At 46.9% G+C, this 15,530-nt stretch overlaps 1 protein-coding gene across 5 annotated transcripts in view; it reads right to left on the bottom strand.

Annotated features, from left to right (window-relative positions):
• Positions 1 to 11,983: 11,983 nt before the first annotated feature.
• The window catches only part of DLG3 (discs large MAGUK scaffold protein 3), a 59,657-nt gene continuing 56,110 nt past the window's right edge, over positions 11,984 to 15,530 (bottom strand). For all 5 annotated transcript variants that reach the window (XM_032757136.2, XM_032757134.2, XM_032757135.2 and 2 more), the window contains 5 exons: positions 15,377 to 15,478; positions 14,602 to 14,774; positions 14,071 to 14,180; positions 13,673 to 13,764; positions 11,984 to 12,476 (listed from right to left, as the gene is read on the bottom strand). In XM_032757136.2, the coding sequence (XP_032613027.1) occupies positions 12,370 to 12,476; positions 13,673 to 13,764; positions 14,071 to 14,180; positions 14,602 to 14,774; positions 15,377 to 15,478 (584 nt within the window). In that variant the 3' untranslated portion in view covers positions 11,984 to 12,369. The remainder of the gene's footprint in view (positions 12,477 to 13,672; positions 13,765 to 14,070; positions 14,181 to 14,601; positions 14,775 to 15,376; positions 15,479 to 15,530) is intronic.

Here is a 15,530-nt window from a genome sequence, read left to right as displayed (position 1 = left end):
CAACAGGCTGGAGTGCAGTGGCATGATCTCAGCTCACTGCAACCTCCACCTCCCGGGTTCAAGCAATTCTCCTGCCTCAGCCTCCCAAGTAGCTTGGACTACAGGCACCCACCACTACGCCTGGCTAATTTTTGTATTTTTAGTAGAGACGGGATTTCACCATGTTGGCCAAGATGGTCTTGATCCCTTGACCTCGTGATCTGCCCGCGTCAACCTCCCAAAGTGCTGGGATTACAGGCGTAAGCCACCGCACCCGGCCCCTTTCTCCTTTTAACTTCACCAAAACTCTGTAGAGGGCTATGTCCCCACCTTTGTGGATTTCTATGCATATAGCACAGTGTCATCTCCCATTCTAAGGGATGTCTTCTTAGGCTTCTTCAAATGCCAAATTCCAGTTGTAAGTTTCATTCCCCCAAATCTTAGTGGTACCTCTTAGCTGGTATTTATTACCATGAGTTAAAATTTCAAGTTCACGCTATAATATTAAGTTGAACCATATGAGGTCACCATTTTTGTAGGTCAAAAACAGTTGGACAATGACAATTTCGTATGGTTCAAACTAATGCATGTGCTGTGTATTGATACCAAGACAGCTGAAGCTGTAAGTTCTGTTTACGACTCTTTTCCAAGATACATTCTTCTCTGCCTTAATGGGCACCTCCCCCAGTACTGTTCTTGCTGTCATATCTGATATCATTCCAGAGCAATTGATTTTATAATATTATCGGGACACTTTTTTCCTTTCCCTTCCGTTTTCAATTTAAAGTTCTCTTTATTAGATCAACACGGCTCTCGGTAAACACATTTTTCCCAGTTATCATAGAGAACTCTGTCCTTAGCCAAGAGCCCAGCAATCCAGTATTTTAAACCATGATCCAGACAAAACAAATCCTATTCTAAAATTCCATCTCTAGGGGAGGACCCCACTGTGCCTGTATCCCAGCTACTCGGGAGGCTGAGGTGGGAGGATTGCTTGAGGCCAGGAGTTTGAGGCTGCAGTGAGCTATGATCCAGCCTGTGAATAGCCACTGCACTCCAGCTGGGGCAACATAGGACAATCCCATCTCAAAAATAAATAAATAAATAAATAAATTTTTAAAATTCCATCTCAAAAGGCAGCCATTTCATCATATATATATAATATACATTATATAAAATATGTACATTATATATAATGTATTTAATGTACATTATATATATAGTATTATATATATATATATATATATCTCCTTTTCTTTTTTTTTTTGAGATGGAGTTTCACTCTTGTTGCCCAGGCTGGAGCCAAATGGCACGATCTCTGCTCACTGCAACCTCCGCCTCCCAGGTTCAAGCAATTCTCCTGCATCAGCCTCCTGAGTAGCTGGGATTACAGGCGTCCACCACCACGCCTGGCTAATTTTGTATTTTTAGTAAAGATGGGGTTTCTCCATGTTGGCCAGGCTGGTCTTGAACTCCAGACCTCAGGTGATCCACCCATCTCGGCCTCCAAAAGTGCTGGGATTACAGGCGTGAGCCACCATGCCCAGCCTATATATTCTTTTCTATTCCAAAGTACCAATTTTCTTGTGTAAGAGGAAAACAAAACCACCTGGTCCCCCAAGTCCTTGAATTTTCTGCCCACAACTTTATAGTCCTTGAAGATCATTTCCATGTCCCCTTTTGGTGTAGCCACTCATCCCTACAAGAGGGACAACTGCTAGAATAAGAGGTGGAGGAAGGTGGAGATGGGCAGCATTTATTTGACTTGATGGGTTTCCCACAGCTCTTTGTTAGATGGCAATGAAAATACATGATCAAAGGCAATAGTCATGTTATGTCTGCATACTTACAGCCCCTCCATACCATCACTCAGGAAGTCACCAACTTCATTCACTCATTAGTTAATTAATTCATTCGTTCATTCATCTGTCCATTCATCCAGTGAATAACTGTGGTTTAGATCCTCAATGAGCTTATAGTCTGATAGGAGAAGGGGTTAGGCTTCCATTTATTGTATTAGAACGATTACAATATTAAAGATAGAGGGTGGGTGCTAGGAAAGTGCGGGGAAAGTACTGAGATTCCAAAGGAGGGAATAAGGAAATGCTTTGCAGGCAGGGCACCCAGTCACTGCTCATGCCTGTAATCCCAGCACTTTGGGAGGCCGAGGCAGGAGGACCACTTGAGGCCAGGAGTTCAAGACCAGCCTGGCCATCATGGTGAAACCCCGTCGCTACTAAAAATACAAAAATTAGCCAGGTGTGGTGGTGTACAACCGCAATCCCAGCTATTTGGGAGGCTGAGGCATCAGAATCACTTGAACTCAGGAGATGGAGTTTGCAGTGAGCCAAGATCGCGCCATTGCACTCCAGCCTGGGTGACAGAGCGAGACTCCATCTCAAAATAATAATAATAATAATAATAATAAGGAAATGCTTTGTGGAGAAGGTTGAACTGGGCTTTAAAGATGTATAGGATTTGGACATAAGGAAGGAAAGGAGAGGTGTTCCAGACAAAAGGAAAAGCATGGCAAAGGTGCACAGCTTTGTGTGAGGGGCAGTGGGTTCAGTGTATTTGCAGCATGGAGTCCTTAAAGGGGAATAGTGGGAAGAGGTTAAAAAGGCAGGTTGGAAGCAGACTATGGAGGGTCTGGAATATCTGCCTAAGGAGTTTAGACTTTATTGTGTAAACCACTGAAGGAGTTTGAGCTTGGGAGTGGCAGGGTCAGAAATGGACCCCAGGAGTATTAAGCTGGGCAACACTGGGTAAATTGGATTGGAGAAGGGAGAGGGTAGAGGAAGGAAGACTAATTTGGAGGCCACTATAATCTCCCTATGTTGCCCTTTTTTCTTTTCTTTTGTTTTCTTTCTTTCTTTCTTTCTTTTTTGAGATGGAGTCTCACTCTGTCACCCAGGTTGGAGTGCAATGGTGTGGTCTCAGCTCACTGCAACCTCTGCCTCCCAGGTTCAAGTGATTCTGCTGCCTCAGCCTCCCAAGTAGCTGGGACTACAGGCACGTGCCACCACACCTGGCTAATTTTTGTATTTTTAGTAGAGATGGGGTTTCACTATGTTGGCCAAGTTGGTCTCGAACTTCTGACCTTGTGATCCGCCTGCCTTGGCCTCCCAAAGTGCTGGAATTACAGGCGTAAGCCACTGCGCCCGGCCCTATGTCACCCTTTTATAAAGGTCCACAATTTTCATTAACAGCACTTATCAGTTTGTGTGATTATTTAATATCAGACTAGCTCCAAGACAGTAAACTCCGTAAGGGCAGAGGCCGTATCTGTTTTGCTCACTATTGTATCCACAGGGTCTGACACATAGAAGGAGAGAACAATTGACAGTGCCAAATATAACAGAAAGGCTGAATTATGTATTGGTTGAATGAATGGAAATAATGAAGAATTGAATTGGGGCAACTGCAGTGAAACCCTGTCTCTACTGAAAGTACAAAAGTTAGCCGGGCATGGTGGGTATGAGGTCTGTGAAGGCATAAGATCTGGTGACTTGGGACCGGGCGCAGTGCTTCACACCTGTAATCCCAACACTTTAGGAGGCTGAGGCGGGTGGATCACCTGAGGTCAGGAGTTCGAGACCAGCCTGGCCAACATGGAGAAACCCCGTCTTTACTAAAAATACAAAATTAGCCAGGCGTGGTGGTGGACGCCTGTAATCCCAGCTACTCGGGAGGCTGAGGCAGGAGAATCACTTGAACCCAGGAGGTGGAGGTTGCAGTGAACCAAGATCGTGCCACTGCACTCCAGGCTGGGTGATGGAGTGAGAAACTGTTTAAAAAAAAAAAAAGATCTGGTGACTTGGAAGTCATATTGACTTAGGCACAATTTCAATGGGGGTAGTGAGAGAGCAGAAGCTAGACAACAAAGAAGTACAAGGTGGAAAGTAGCAGCAGAACTAGGCAAGTCAGCAGAGCACAGGCACCCACACTGGAACCAAATTGTCTGGGTTCAAACCCTTGCTCTCCCACTTGGGAGTTATATGACCTTGGGCAAGTTATTAAATGTCTGCAGACCTCAGTTTCCTCATCTATAATATGTCCACAACTATCCTCACAGACTTGTAAAGAGAAAGTGAGTAAATACACACAAAGCTCTTTGAGTAATACCTGACACAGAACAGGCGCTTTCTAATGTTTACTGTCATTATTCTGCTCTTGCTGTCTGGCAGGGTCACCTGCAACCACTAAATCTTGACATTTCTCTCTTCATTCTCTCATTCTCCAGATCTCTATTTACCGCCTCCTGGAAAGGCTTCCGGCCTATTATTATAGGGCAGCTCCAGTCGTGCAGGGGGTTTTCTCTCTCCTTTTTTTTCTTTTTGTCTTCTACTCATATTCTTGGCTCTGGTTTTTATTCCCCTTTACCTCCTCTATTGCTTCTTATTATTTCTTCTCTAGAATGACCCAATTCACCCTTAGTGACGTGAACTCTAGTAGGCCCTGAAGCATGTGTCTGTCATTTCCTCCTTTGACATTCCTCTACTTAACAGCAGGATCTGTTTACTTTTACCTCCTTATTTTTCTATCCTTTTTTTTTTTTTTGCATTTCTCCCAACCTCTCTGATAAGCCAGAAGAGAGTGGCAGTTTGCAAACCTAGTTTGCGAGCCTTTTTATTTCCTCAAGAAACGATGAACATTGAAAAGCTTCCACTGATTCTAACAGCCACAAAGCCAGCAATTGCTCCAACTAAAAGATAAACCTGGTTACTCCACTCTGAAGGGCACAGGGGCAGTTTCCACACCTCCTAGTTATGGCTCCCACCTGTGACTATGCTCTCCCATGTGTCCAGCCTCCACACCACCCTCCCACCCATCTCAAATGCCTGTCAGCGGGAGCCACTGGGGGCACCTCAACTCTACTTAGGAGGGGTTCCATGTTGTGGTACTTTTGGCACCTCCATTCCCATATTTCCCTAGCACCATTTCTTTGCCCGACTGAAAGAAGTGATTCTATCACAAAGTTGTCTATTTCGTTCAGCTGTCCTGGAATGCGACCCTTCTGCCCAGCTAGGAAAAAGCCATTTCCCCGGTCCCAGTCCATGCATGTCCCAGGTGTTCTTTGCTTCTTCACAGCAGGCACCAAGCCTGCCCGTCTGTAGTGTCTGATTGCGTATAAACCGAATGTGCTCAAGCGCCATGTTCTTTGACAGCTCTGTTTAAGCCTTTTATGTCATCTGTGTCACCATTTGGTTTTTTTAACTGCAAATTCACAAAAAGTGTGAACTGGCTTTTTGTGAGGGATTCAGCATAGCACATGCCCTTTAGAATTCTACTATTTTATCATGATCATTAAGTGTGGGAGCTGGGAGAGGCTTTGGAGATTATTTGTCTAACTTCCTCGTGTTTTAGAGTAAGATAGTGAGGCTCAAAAAGGGGAAGTTCATTCACAAATCATTTATCGGGTATCAATCATGTTCAAGGCATGTGCTGTGAGGGATAGAAAGATACACTAGATACAATCCCAGCCTTCTAGAAGCTTTTCGACTAGTTGGAGAGTGTATTCTTGACAAATTGCTACCATGCAAGAAGAGAATGTGTTCAGTACCAACTGCTAGAGTGGTTCAAAAGGAGGGAAGGGGAAGCTCCTCTGCCATGATCAGTGACATGATCATGGAAGGTGACATTTGAGCTGGAGCTTGAAGGGTTTCATTAAATAAGAGATGGGGACTGAAAACACTCCAGACGGAGGTCTTGCTCATGGGTAAAAACTCAGAGTCTAGATTGGTTCGTAGAGAAGTATCAGGAGATAATGCTGCACAAGCAGATTAGGACCAGTGGAGTGTGAAATACTTCCCTCCCCAACACCCACATCCCCTCCCCTACCAGGCTGGTCCTGCTTATCTCACAGGTCTCAACCTGAATGTCATCTCCTCAGAGAAGCTGTCTCTGGGCAACTTTTCTAAGTATTAGCTTCTATCATTGCATCCTATGTACTTCCTTCACGGCATTCACTCAAATGTGTACTTATGTATTTAGTCATTTCCTGCTTTGCCGTCCCCCACCCCCAATGAGATGATGGGCCCCTTGAAAACAGGCTTTATTTGCCATTGTCTTTCCAGCACCAAGCACAATGCTCATCAGCAGGTGCTCACCAAGAAGTAGCTCTTGTCGCTGCAAGGGTAGGGGCAGTGATAATGACAACAAAGGACTGGATTGAAAAGACATTGCAAATAATCCGCACATTTTGGTGGGAGATCGGATGTGATGACCAGAGTGGGGAGATCAGGGCTTAAACCTGGGTGACTAGGGCAATGGCAGCACTTAGGGGTGGGGGAAGAGAGCAAAGGGATCAGAGCTGAAGGTGAGAGGAGCCCATGGAAGGGGTGGGGCAGGATGGGAGAGAACTGAAGTCATCAGGGAGAGCAAGGCATTTTCCCATCTAGGGTCTTGGAATTTCATGCTTGGAAGGTAATGGCTGGTCTTTGAGGGCTTCTAGATGCTTGATCAACTTGTGTTGCATAAACGAGTGATGGTAGTAAAGGAGGGCAGGGCAGGTAAAAGGTGCAGCCCTGGGTGAGAAGACAGCAGAGTGAAAAGAAGGGGAAGGAGAAATGAAGGATCAGAAATGGATGAAGAAGATGAAAAAGAGGAGCCATAATGATGGGGTGAAATCCCAGAGGAAGCGGCAGTGGCTCCAGAAAGGAAGCTCTCCATAAAACAAACCAAAATAATTCACACACGCCACAGGTTTGAACCTGGTCAAATCACTTCCCTCCAAGCTTGAGCCAAAGACCAGTGCAGCTCTTTTCTTTTACCAAGCATCTACTATGTGCCAGATACTGTACTAAGTGCGGGGGGTATAAAGGTGAACAGGACATAGTCTCTGCTCTCAAAGAGGATTCTAGGAGAGGAAGACAGATGCAAAGAGATGGGGCAAGAAAATGTTCTAAGCAGAGCAAAGTGAGATGCAGCCTGGGCCTGGTGTGCTGAAGAGCACAGCTGCTACAGCCAGACAGCCTGTTTTGGGCTCACAGCTCTGCTACTTATTAGCTGTGTGCCTTGGTTTCCCCATCTGGAAAACAGGGATAATAAGAGTAACTGGGCCGGGCGTGGTGGCTCACACCTGTAATCCCAGCACTTTGGGAGGCCGAGGCGGGTGGATCACTTGAGCCCAGGAGTTCAAGACCAGCCTGGCCAACATGGTGAGACTCCATCTCTACTAAAAATACAAAAATTAGCCGGGCGTGGTGGCATGCACCTGTAATCCCAGCTACTCAGAAAGCTGAGTCAGAAGAATCGCTGGGACCTGGGAGGCGGATGTTGCAGCGAGCTGAGATAGTGCCACTGTAGTCCAGACTGAGCAACAGAGACTCCTTCTCAAAAAAAAAAAAAAGAGTACCTGCCTTCTAGGGCTGTTTTGAGCAACAGGTGAATTAGTATGCGTACAGCACGTAGTAAGCAGGAAAGAAATGTGAGCTGCTATAGTGATGACCAAAGTCCTTACAAGGTATAATACAGCACTCAGGGTGGGAAGGTCAGTTCTACCTACAGGGTGAAAGGGAAGAAGAGGTAGTGGTTCAGGAAAGTGAGCACTGAGAGGGGAATTCTTGAATTGAGTCTGAGATATTAAGAGGAGGCCAGGCGCAGTGGCTCACGCCTGTAATGCCAGCGCTTTGGGAGGGCGAGGCAGTAGGGGGGTCGCTTGAGCCCAGGAGTTGGAGACCAGCCTGGGCAACATGGTGAAACTTCGTTTCTAAAGAAAATACAAAAATTAGCTGGGCCTGGTGGCGCACGCCTGGGGTCCCAGCTACTAGTGAGGCTGAGGTGGGAGAATCACTTAAGCCTGGGAGGTAGAGGCTGCAGTGAGCTATGATCACACCACTGCACTCCAGCCTGGGTGACAGATGAGACCCTGTCTCTCTCTGTCTCTCTCCCCCACCCTCGGTCTCTCAAACTGTCTTCCAGGTTCAGCAAGATGGGGCAGCAGCAAGGGCATTTATGGGCACACAGAAAAAGGATGAGCCAAGACCCAGGGCTGTGGTGCATTCAGGGAACTCAAATGCCTAGAACAGAAGGGGGCACAGCAGAAGAGACAGGAGAGAAAGCCTGGGGCCTGATGGTGGAAGGGCTATGCTAAGGAGCTGGGACTTCGACTTCTCCCTGTGGGTGGCAGGACCCATGGGAGGGGTAGGGCATGTGAGGCAGACGATTATGTCAGCCAGGGCAGGACTGGCCGTAGGCAGACAGGAAGGCCAGACGACAGAGTATCCTCTCACACATGCTCTTCACTGGGAGAACGCAGGTCTGAAGCCCATTCTCAAACCACCCGCTTTCCAGTTCTTCAAAGTGTTAGGTACGTGTGCTTAGATTACCAGTGGTGGTGGAGGGAAGGCCACAAGGGTAGTTCATTCGGTCTAACATGGAAGAAGCCAGTGGGCATCACATTGTGCACAATGGGAACGGCTCTGCAGATAAAATCTAGTTGGGGCTCGTTAAAGAAGCTTTGCTATTTTCTGGCAAAGCAATGAGGTATCGACACCCTGTTCACTGGGGAGGAACCGAGGTATGCAGGAGCCAATACTATTTCTTGGAAGTGACAGGGGAAGAAGCTTTTGAGGAAACAAATTTGAGCTTCAGAATGTTATTTGCAATGATGATAAAATGTCCTAGAGGTGCCAAGGAAGTGGCTGGATGGATAAAAGGATTAGTGGAATCAAGGCCATGAAATCTTAGGTGGGAACAGGGATGAAATACAATACTCGGGAATGCTGAGACTGAATGAACACTTCCAAGGCCCAGGTTGAGGTTGTCGGGCATCCAGGATAGCTTTTGACTTCAGTGCTAATTGTCAGCTTGCCTTGAGAAAATCACCAGCTCTCTCAACACTTTCTCACCTAATGGCAGTGGTTGGTATTAAGCAAGGATTATCCCTGAAGAAAGGGCTCCACTGGCCTTTAGTGCTGGCTTTTCTGCTTGAGCTGGCACCCCTTCTCAGTCCTACTCTTTTTTGCTTGGCCTTGGCCTGCTTAGGATACTTCCCCTCCCCTCTAGGCTCCTCCCAAACCTGCGGCTCAACTCCCACTTGCTTCTGCATCTTTCTTAGCTCCGCCCTTGAGCCACCCGACTTCCATACTTGCTGCAGGTCAGGATTTTGTTTTCATTAGCTGATTTATAGAAGCACTTTCAACTTAAGACAAAGCTGGTCATTTGCGATTGAACAAATATTTTATTTATTCATGGGTAGACCATAAGGTTTGATAATACAGTTCTTCCTCTGTTAGAGATGAAGGAGTCAAGGCATGATCAGCTGCAATGTCAGCAACAAAACCAGGAGGAGATAGGGCTCTCTCCTCCTTCAGGACACGGCACAGCACAGCACGGCACAGTGTTAAGGGTGTGTCTCCCTTTGGGGTTTCCAAGTTGCTCTGTATCTTCTTGTGCTGGGGCTGCATGTTCTTCAGCTGTGCCTCCACTAGGAGAACATCAGCTGTGAAGACAGAGCCTCAACAGTGTGACCACAGGGCCAGATCTTTGTTCTCTTTGTCCTCAGGAGATGAATTTTCTTAAGCTCTCATGGAGCTCTTTGGGGACTCCCTTTTGTTAGGCTGCCTTCAAGCAAATGAGAGAATGTGGGAAAGCAAGCAACCTGCACACCATAAAGCACCACAAGCAAGAGGACTCACCCTTCCTGTGGCTCAGCCCACACACATTTCAGGTGGCTCATTCATCCAGATGTTGCTCTTGACCTTATGAATTATGACAGCACTTCCTAAGACTCCTCCGCACAAGTTGCAATGGCACCTGCCACGTCAGAACTGCCAGAACTGCCTGCTCTAAGCACCCTTCCCCTCCTCAGAGGGCTGTGGGGATGACTGCTGTCCTGCTCTGCAAATGGGCCCATCCCACCCTCATTTTCAGAAACACTGGTAGCTGGCAGGTCACTTTCTCTGGCCATTTTTCTCACCCAGTTCTCTGCTACTAAATTAGGCCCCTGCTTTCTCTAACGCACACCTCTGCTACAGCAGGCCTCTCCCATCTTGTGTACCTCTTGGGAAAATGTCAGCATTTTGCCACCACAGATGTGGACTCCCATCTGGTTGGTGCTATTTGAAGCAGTGTCTGGGGCTGGGGTGGAAGACCAAGCACACAACTTTCACAAAGGGCCTGTCACCACCCCAGGGAGCTGTACCGATCCCCAGGACAGCCCAGCTGACTAGCTGATCATCACTAAGGAGAGAGCCCTCTGGCCCCCAAAAGTTTGGGATGTTCTTCCCACTGCTTTGCCCATGCCCTCCCTTCTCAACTACTTCAAGAAGGTCTCTGAGCCACAGTTCATTGCAACTATCGTTTATTAAAAAATATATGTCTCCTTGGAAGGAACACTGGTAAACCAACTAGTGTCATGCTTACTTTGAATCTTTGTTTCTCTTCCCTGGGAGGGGGAGGGCTGAGCATGGTTGAGACTTCGCCACTTAGTTAACATCAGAGAATCAACCTCCCTGCTCACCCCTCCTCAGCAGAGTCACAGTCGGCTGTCACTTTATCCCTCTTTGCCTTCAAGCCAGTGTACTGCCCAGGGAAAGCCGCTGCCCTTTCCTGATCCTCATCCTGGGTCCCATGCTTTATACAGTTAGCCTCATTCTGCTGGTTGGACAACTGTTAACAGAGTTCCCGGATTCGGCTGGTAGTGCTTAAAGCATCCTCAACATTGCCTCGCTGGCACCAGCCCTAACCCAGCGGGCTAGGAAACAAGTGCCTCAACCCTAGGGCCAAGCACTTCTCTGTTCTCCCCTGCGTCGTCCCTCCAGTATGGAGGCGAGGGAGGCACGTTGGCTTCAAAGGAGCACAGTGGGGTGGGGGAGGACCTGAACCACACCTGCTGCCTGCACTTGTGGTGGTGAAGATTCCCTTGATCACAGTCACTGCCATCAGACTCTGGGAAAAAGCAACAAGGTTTCACAGCTCACCAGTAAGCGAATCTTAGCTCTACAGCTCAAATGTACAGCATAAAGTCTACTTTCCTCTTGAAGAAACCATAAGCTACCAGCTGTTGGGGAGGGGCTGGAGCAGAGCATATGAAGCAGCTGCAAAAAAAAAAAAACCAAATCAAACTCATGACGTGGCTGGCCAAGCAAGCCAAGTGCTGTCCTGCCATCCCAGCACAGAATTGGAAGGCAAGTGACTCCCTGTCCCTGTTGGTGGAACCCAGGAAGGAACCTCAGCAGAGCCCTGCGTGTCCTCCTCTCAGCCCAGCCCCTGCTGTCCCTTCTGCTGACAGGACAACCAGGCCTGTGTCACCTACTCCATCACAAGGCCTGGCTCCTTCAGGACCTCATAAGCCTTTAGAACCTTGGCAAATTGGATTCTATGCATTCACTTAAATAGTAAAAGTAAAATTTGCAATAATGAAAAGGCTGACACAGTAGCACAACATGGTTTTGGTTTAACAGCAGCTTAAAAAGGAACAAAAAGGAAACCTCTCATGCAGACACATCAGGTGGCATAAAACAATAGGCAATTCCACGCGGAGCATCATTAGCCATTCTCTCTGTCCGCACACAGGACTCTGGCTGCACCTCAGGGGCAGCAGCTGCTTTCAGGTCAAGTCTCTAACCCTCTCACCCCAGGCAAAAGTCCCTTCTCTCAGGCCTCAGGCTGACCCCTCCTAGCTCTCAAGAGAATGACCAAATGCGAGTGCCCTTAGTGCAGCACTTGCTACCATCTTCAATCCCTTCCCAACCAGCTGGGATAGAAGATGCCATCTGATTGGAATATGAAAATTAAAGCATTTCTCTAATAACATAGTACCATTGATGAAGTCTCCATAGATTTTCTAACCCAAATGTGTGTGAATATATATATATATATTATATGAGAGTGTATAATATATATATATAATAATTTCTATATATTTTATATAAATTACATATATATATCTATATATAAATAAGATACTTTCTGTTGCCATTATGTTGCACCGTTCAGAGCTGCAAGACAGCAGTACAGATAGGGAGAAATGCCCAGGAGCATCTCATCATGTGGTGCATTTAGCTCACTTCACAAGCCGTGCAGCTGTCCAGAGTCTGTCTTTCCATCAGTCCTCCTCTTTTCTCTTCACTTCTGCTTGGTTTTTATGAAAACAATGGCTCTGATGGATTTTGCACCTGTGCTAGCGCTTGGGAAAGGTCCATGCAGGAATGGGCACAGTCACATGATGAATGAGATGGCATCATCCCAAAAAATCAACTGAAACAAACAAAAAATTAAAAAAAAAAAAGAACAGGACTAGAAAACTCAATTTTTTTTGACATATCTAAAAAAGGGGACAAGAACAGTAGCATTTGTTCTCCCCATGGGGACAGGAATGAAGAGGGAGGAGGGAAGAGGGACTTGATTTCTTCTGTTCACAAGAGAATGGTTGGAGGGGATTCTTCAGAGTTTTTCAGGGGATGGGACCCAAATGTAGTGCCCAGACTGGTCCTCAATGATTTGTTTGATTTTGTTATAAATCTCTTCCAGTGAGTCACCCTGTACAATGGCTAAAGTGAAGAGGAAAACAAAATTATTACTGTGGTCACAGCACATCCCCCAAACCCAGCAATCCTGCCTCTCCCAACAATCCTACAAGTCCCTCCTCCACCCCGTCACCCCTCACATGAAGGACATGTTCCCAGGAGTATGGAGTTGGGCTTGGGTTCACTGGCTCACTGCCTGTGTGTTCAGGGCAGTAAGGGCAACCAAGTAGGTGCCCCAAGTCCAGGGCTTGAAGTCAACTCACTGAGACAGTGAGACTAAGTAGTAATGACCAGAAAAATGTGTTTATTCAAAAGATGTTTATTGAGCACCCACTATGTGCCAGACCTTGCAGTTCATGTTGTTCTTGGGTGCCATAAGGCCAGCAGCTTGTTATTCTAAAGCGGCCTTACTAAAAGATTTGGAAAAATTGCAGTTCTCCACAGAAAGAACTGAAAGCCACAATTTCTGGCAAGAGGCAGTGCTCCTGGGCCCATCACATCTGCTGTATGTCAGAGGTCAGCCCGGCAAACAAGGACATGGATGCTGATGGTAAAGGGAGCTCTGAAGACCCAAGGTGTGTGAGGACATTTATGAATTCTTTATGCAGTTAACCTAGTGTCACCACCAGCTAGAATGGATTCAGCACTGCCTTGCATATATATATGTGTATATATATGTCACTGTACTTCAAAAGGTGAAGAACATATTACATAGAAACCTTCCCAATGTTTCAGGAACTGACCTTCTAAAGTAGATGATCACACACACACACACACACACACACACACACACACACACACACACACAGACACCCCAACAGACAACTTGAACACCACACCGAGGAATCATCATCATCAACAAACGTTTATTCAGCACCTAAACATGCAAAGCAAAGTACTCGGGGAGGGGGAGTGGAGCTGAAACGGAGGGAGACAGAGTAATACAGGGAGCCTACAATCTAGTAAGGACAAGACAAAATGAACAAACCAACAATTCAAGGAAGCATTTGGTGAGCGGTTTATGCTATAAACTGGCTGAACTGCTATGGATGGACACGGGGAACTTGTGTGCTTTGGAAAGGTTTGTGCTCAAAAACTTGAAAGCAACTGGAAACTCCATGCAAGTTTTCTACATTCTGTCTACACCTCTTTGAGACACTTATAGAAACAGGTACCTGGCTAGTCCCCCAGAACCCCCTGCAGGGCAGCAGGAGTCTTACCCGTAAAGTACTCTCCAAATTCCTGCTCCAGTTTCATGGCTTTGTCATAGATCTTATTTGCTTGTTCATATGTCTGCCTTCGGTTCATTTCCCTGCCAAAGACAGAAGAAAAATAGTTCTGAACCAGATCTTATGTTCTGATTAACCATAAAGGATTATTCCAGGATCCTAAAAATCTGCTAAGCTGCCCTCTCAGAGCAGCAGTGGCCCGTGGCTAAATCCTCAAACCTGCGTTCAAAAGTCCAACCGAGAACATATGCACAAGCCCTCAAAACAGGAGCGCCCAGTGACCAGAGCTGGGGCACAGAGTTTCTTTCAAGTTTCTGCCCAGCAAATCACTTTCTTCTCCATTTCCCTTCCAGACCCGATCTTAGCTTGGTTCTCAGTTAAACACTTACATAAGGGCTTCAATAGACTTGGGCTTGATGAAAATGGCAATGGGGTAAAGTTGTGCTTGCTGCAGTCTCTTGATAGCATTGCCGGAAACATCTAAGATGCAGTGCTTGCCCTGAAAAAGCAGAGATTGTATCAGCCCAGCCACTCCCTATTCACCGAGCCCCAAGCAGAAATCCAGTGACATTCTAAACATCCACCTTGGCCGGGGGTGGGGGTGAGGGGAGGGGCACCAGGGCCACCCAAAGTGGCCTAAAAAATTCGATCCCTGAAGTAGACAGGCCCTACTTTTTGCTCCTATTACCCAGAAAAGGCCACATCTGTCCAGGGCCCCCTATTCCCTGTTGGGTAATGCTCTGGGGTGAGTTGTATGAAAGAGACAGATAGCTTCGTCAAGGGGCTGGGCGTATGCAGAGGTGCTATGGCTTTGATCAGCAGCACTGTTGGGCAGCTCCTGTGTTGGAAGGATAAGGATCCAAGTGGAACCTTGGCATGAGCGTTGGCCTCCCCTTTGAGGCCATCTCCTCTAAACTTACCCTCTCTGCAACTGCCCGCACTGACTGGATGCTGGTCCCATAGAGGTTATCATTAAATTGGCCTGCCTCAATGAACTTGTTGTCCTGAATATCTTTCTCCATTTGTTCTCGGGACACCACAAAGTGGTAGTCTTGTCCATCCACCTCATTATCACGTCGAGGCCGGGTAGTATCTGAAGAAGAAAGGAAATGCTTTGTGGCCCAGGGGCAATGATCCGCCCCGAACCAAAAAATACTGACTGGTCCATTCTCATTTGGGTGGGTCACTGGGCCACTCCATTTTTTTTTTTTTTCAAGTAAGTGGGAGAAAACAAGCAGTTGGGAAGCAGTTCGTCTGGCCTACTTCTCTTCCAATCTCCAGGTCTCACACAGGGGGCTATTTGCTTTAGCTTAAACTGGACGAGAAAGGTGGGGTTTCCTGAGCTAAAGCATGGCAGAGGGTGCCACACTTGGTAGAGGACACAGTGAACCTAACAAACTGTTCATGGAGTCACATCAACACCACTTTGGCTGGGCCTCCCTATTTGTCCAATCATTCTCAACCATCACCACTGAAACTTCCCCTCAAGAGTAAGCAGCCAAGCCTGATGACTGAATCTCTCCAACCCCATCAGCTTTTGGGGAATATATTGCCACCTACTCTTTTCCAGGGTGTCAAATGTACCCTGTCCCCAAATAGCCCTAGAATCTGATCCCAGACCTTTTCCATAAAACATTAGAGCAACAATTCCCAGGGCACCAAGCCTCACTCCTCTGGGCCTTCCTGGACTCTTACGTGGCACACAGGATCCAAATTTATGTGGAAATTCGGAGATCAGGTCATCATTGACTCGGTCCTTCATTGGGCCCAGGATGATCACAGGCCTTGCATAGTGAACTAGAGAGGGAGAGCATCGAGACAGTGAACAGAGGCCCCCACTAGACACCCT

The sequence above is a fragment of the Hylobates moloch genome, unplaced genomic scaffold (genome assembly GCF_009828535.3).
Source record: "Hylobates moloch isolate HMO894 unplaced genomic scaffold, HMol_V3 SCAFFOLD_7, whole genome shotgun sequence".
Taxonomy (NCBI): Eukaryota; Metazoa; Chordata; class Mammalia; order Primates; family Hylobatidae; genus Hylobates; species Hylobates moloch.
The sequence above is the reverse complement of the archived record's forward strand: the minus strand, read 5'-3'. Positions and strand labels throughout refer to the sequence as shown.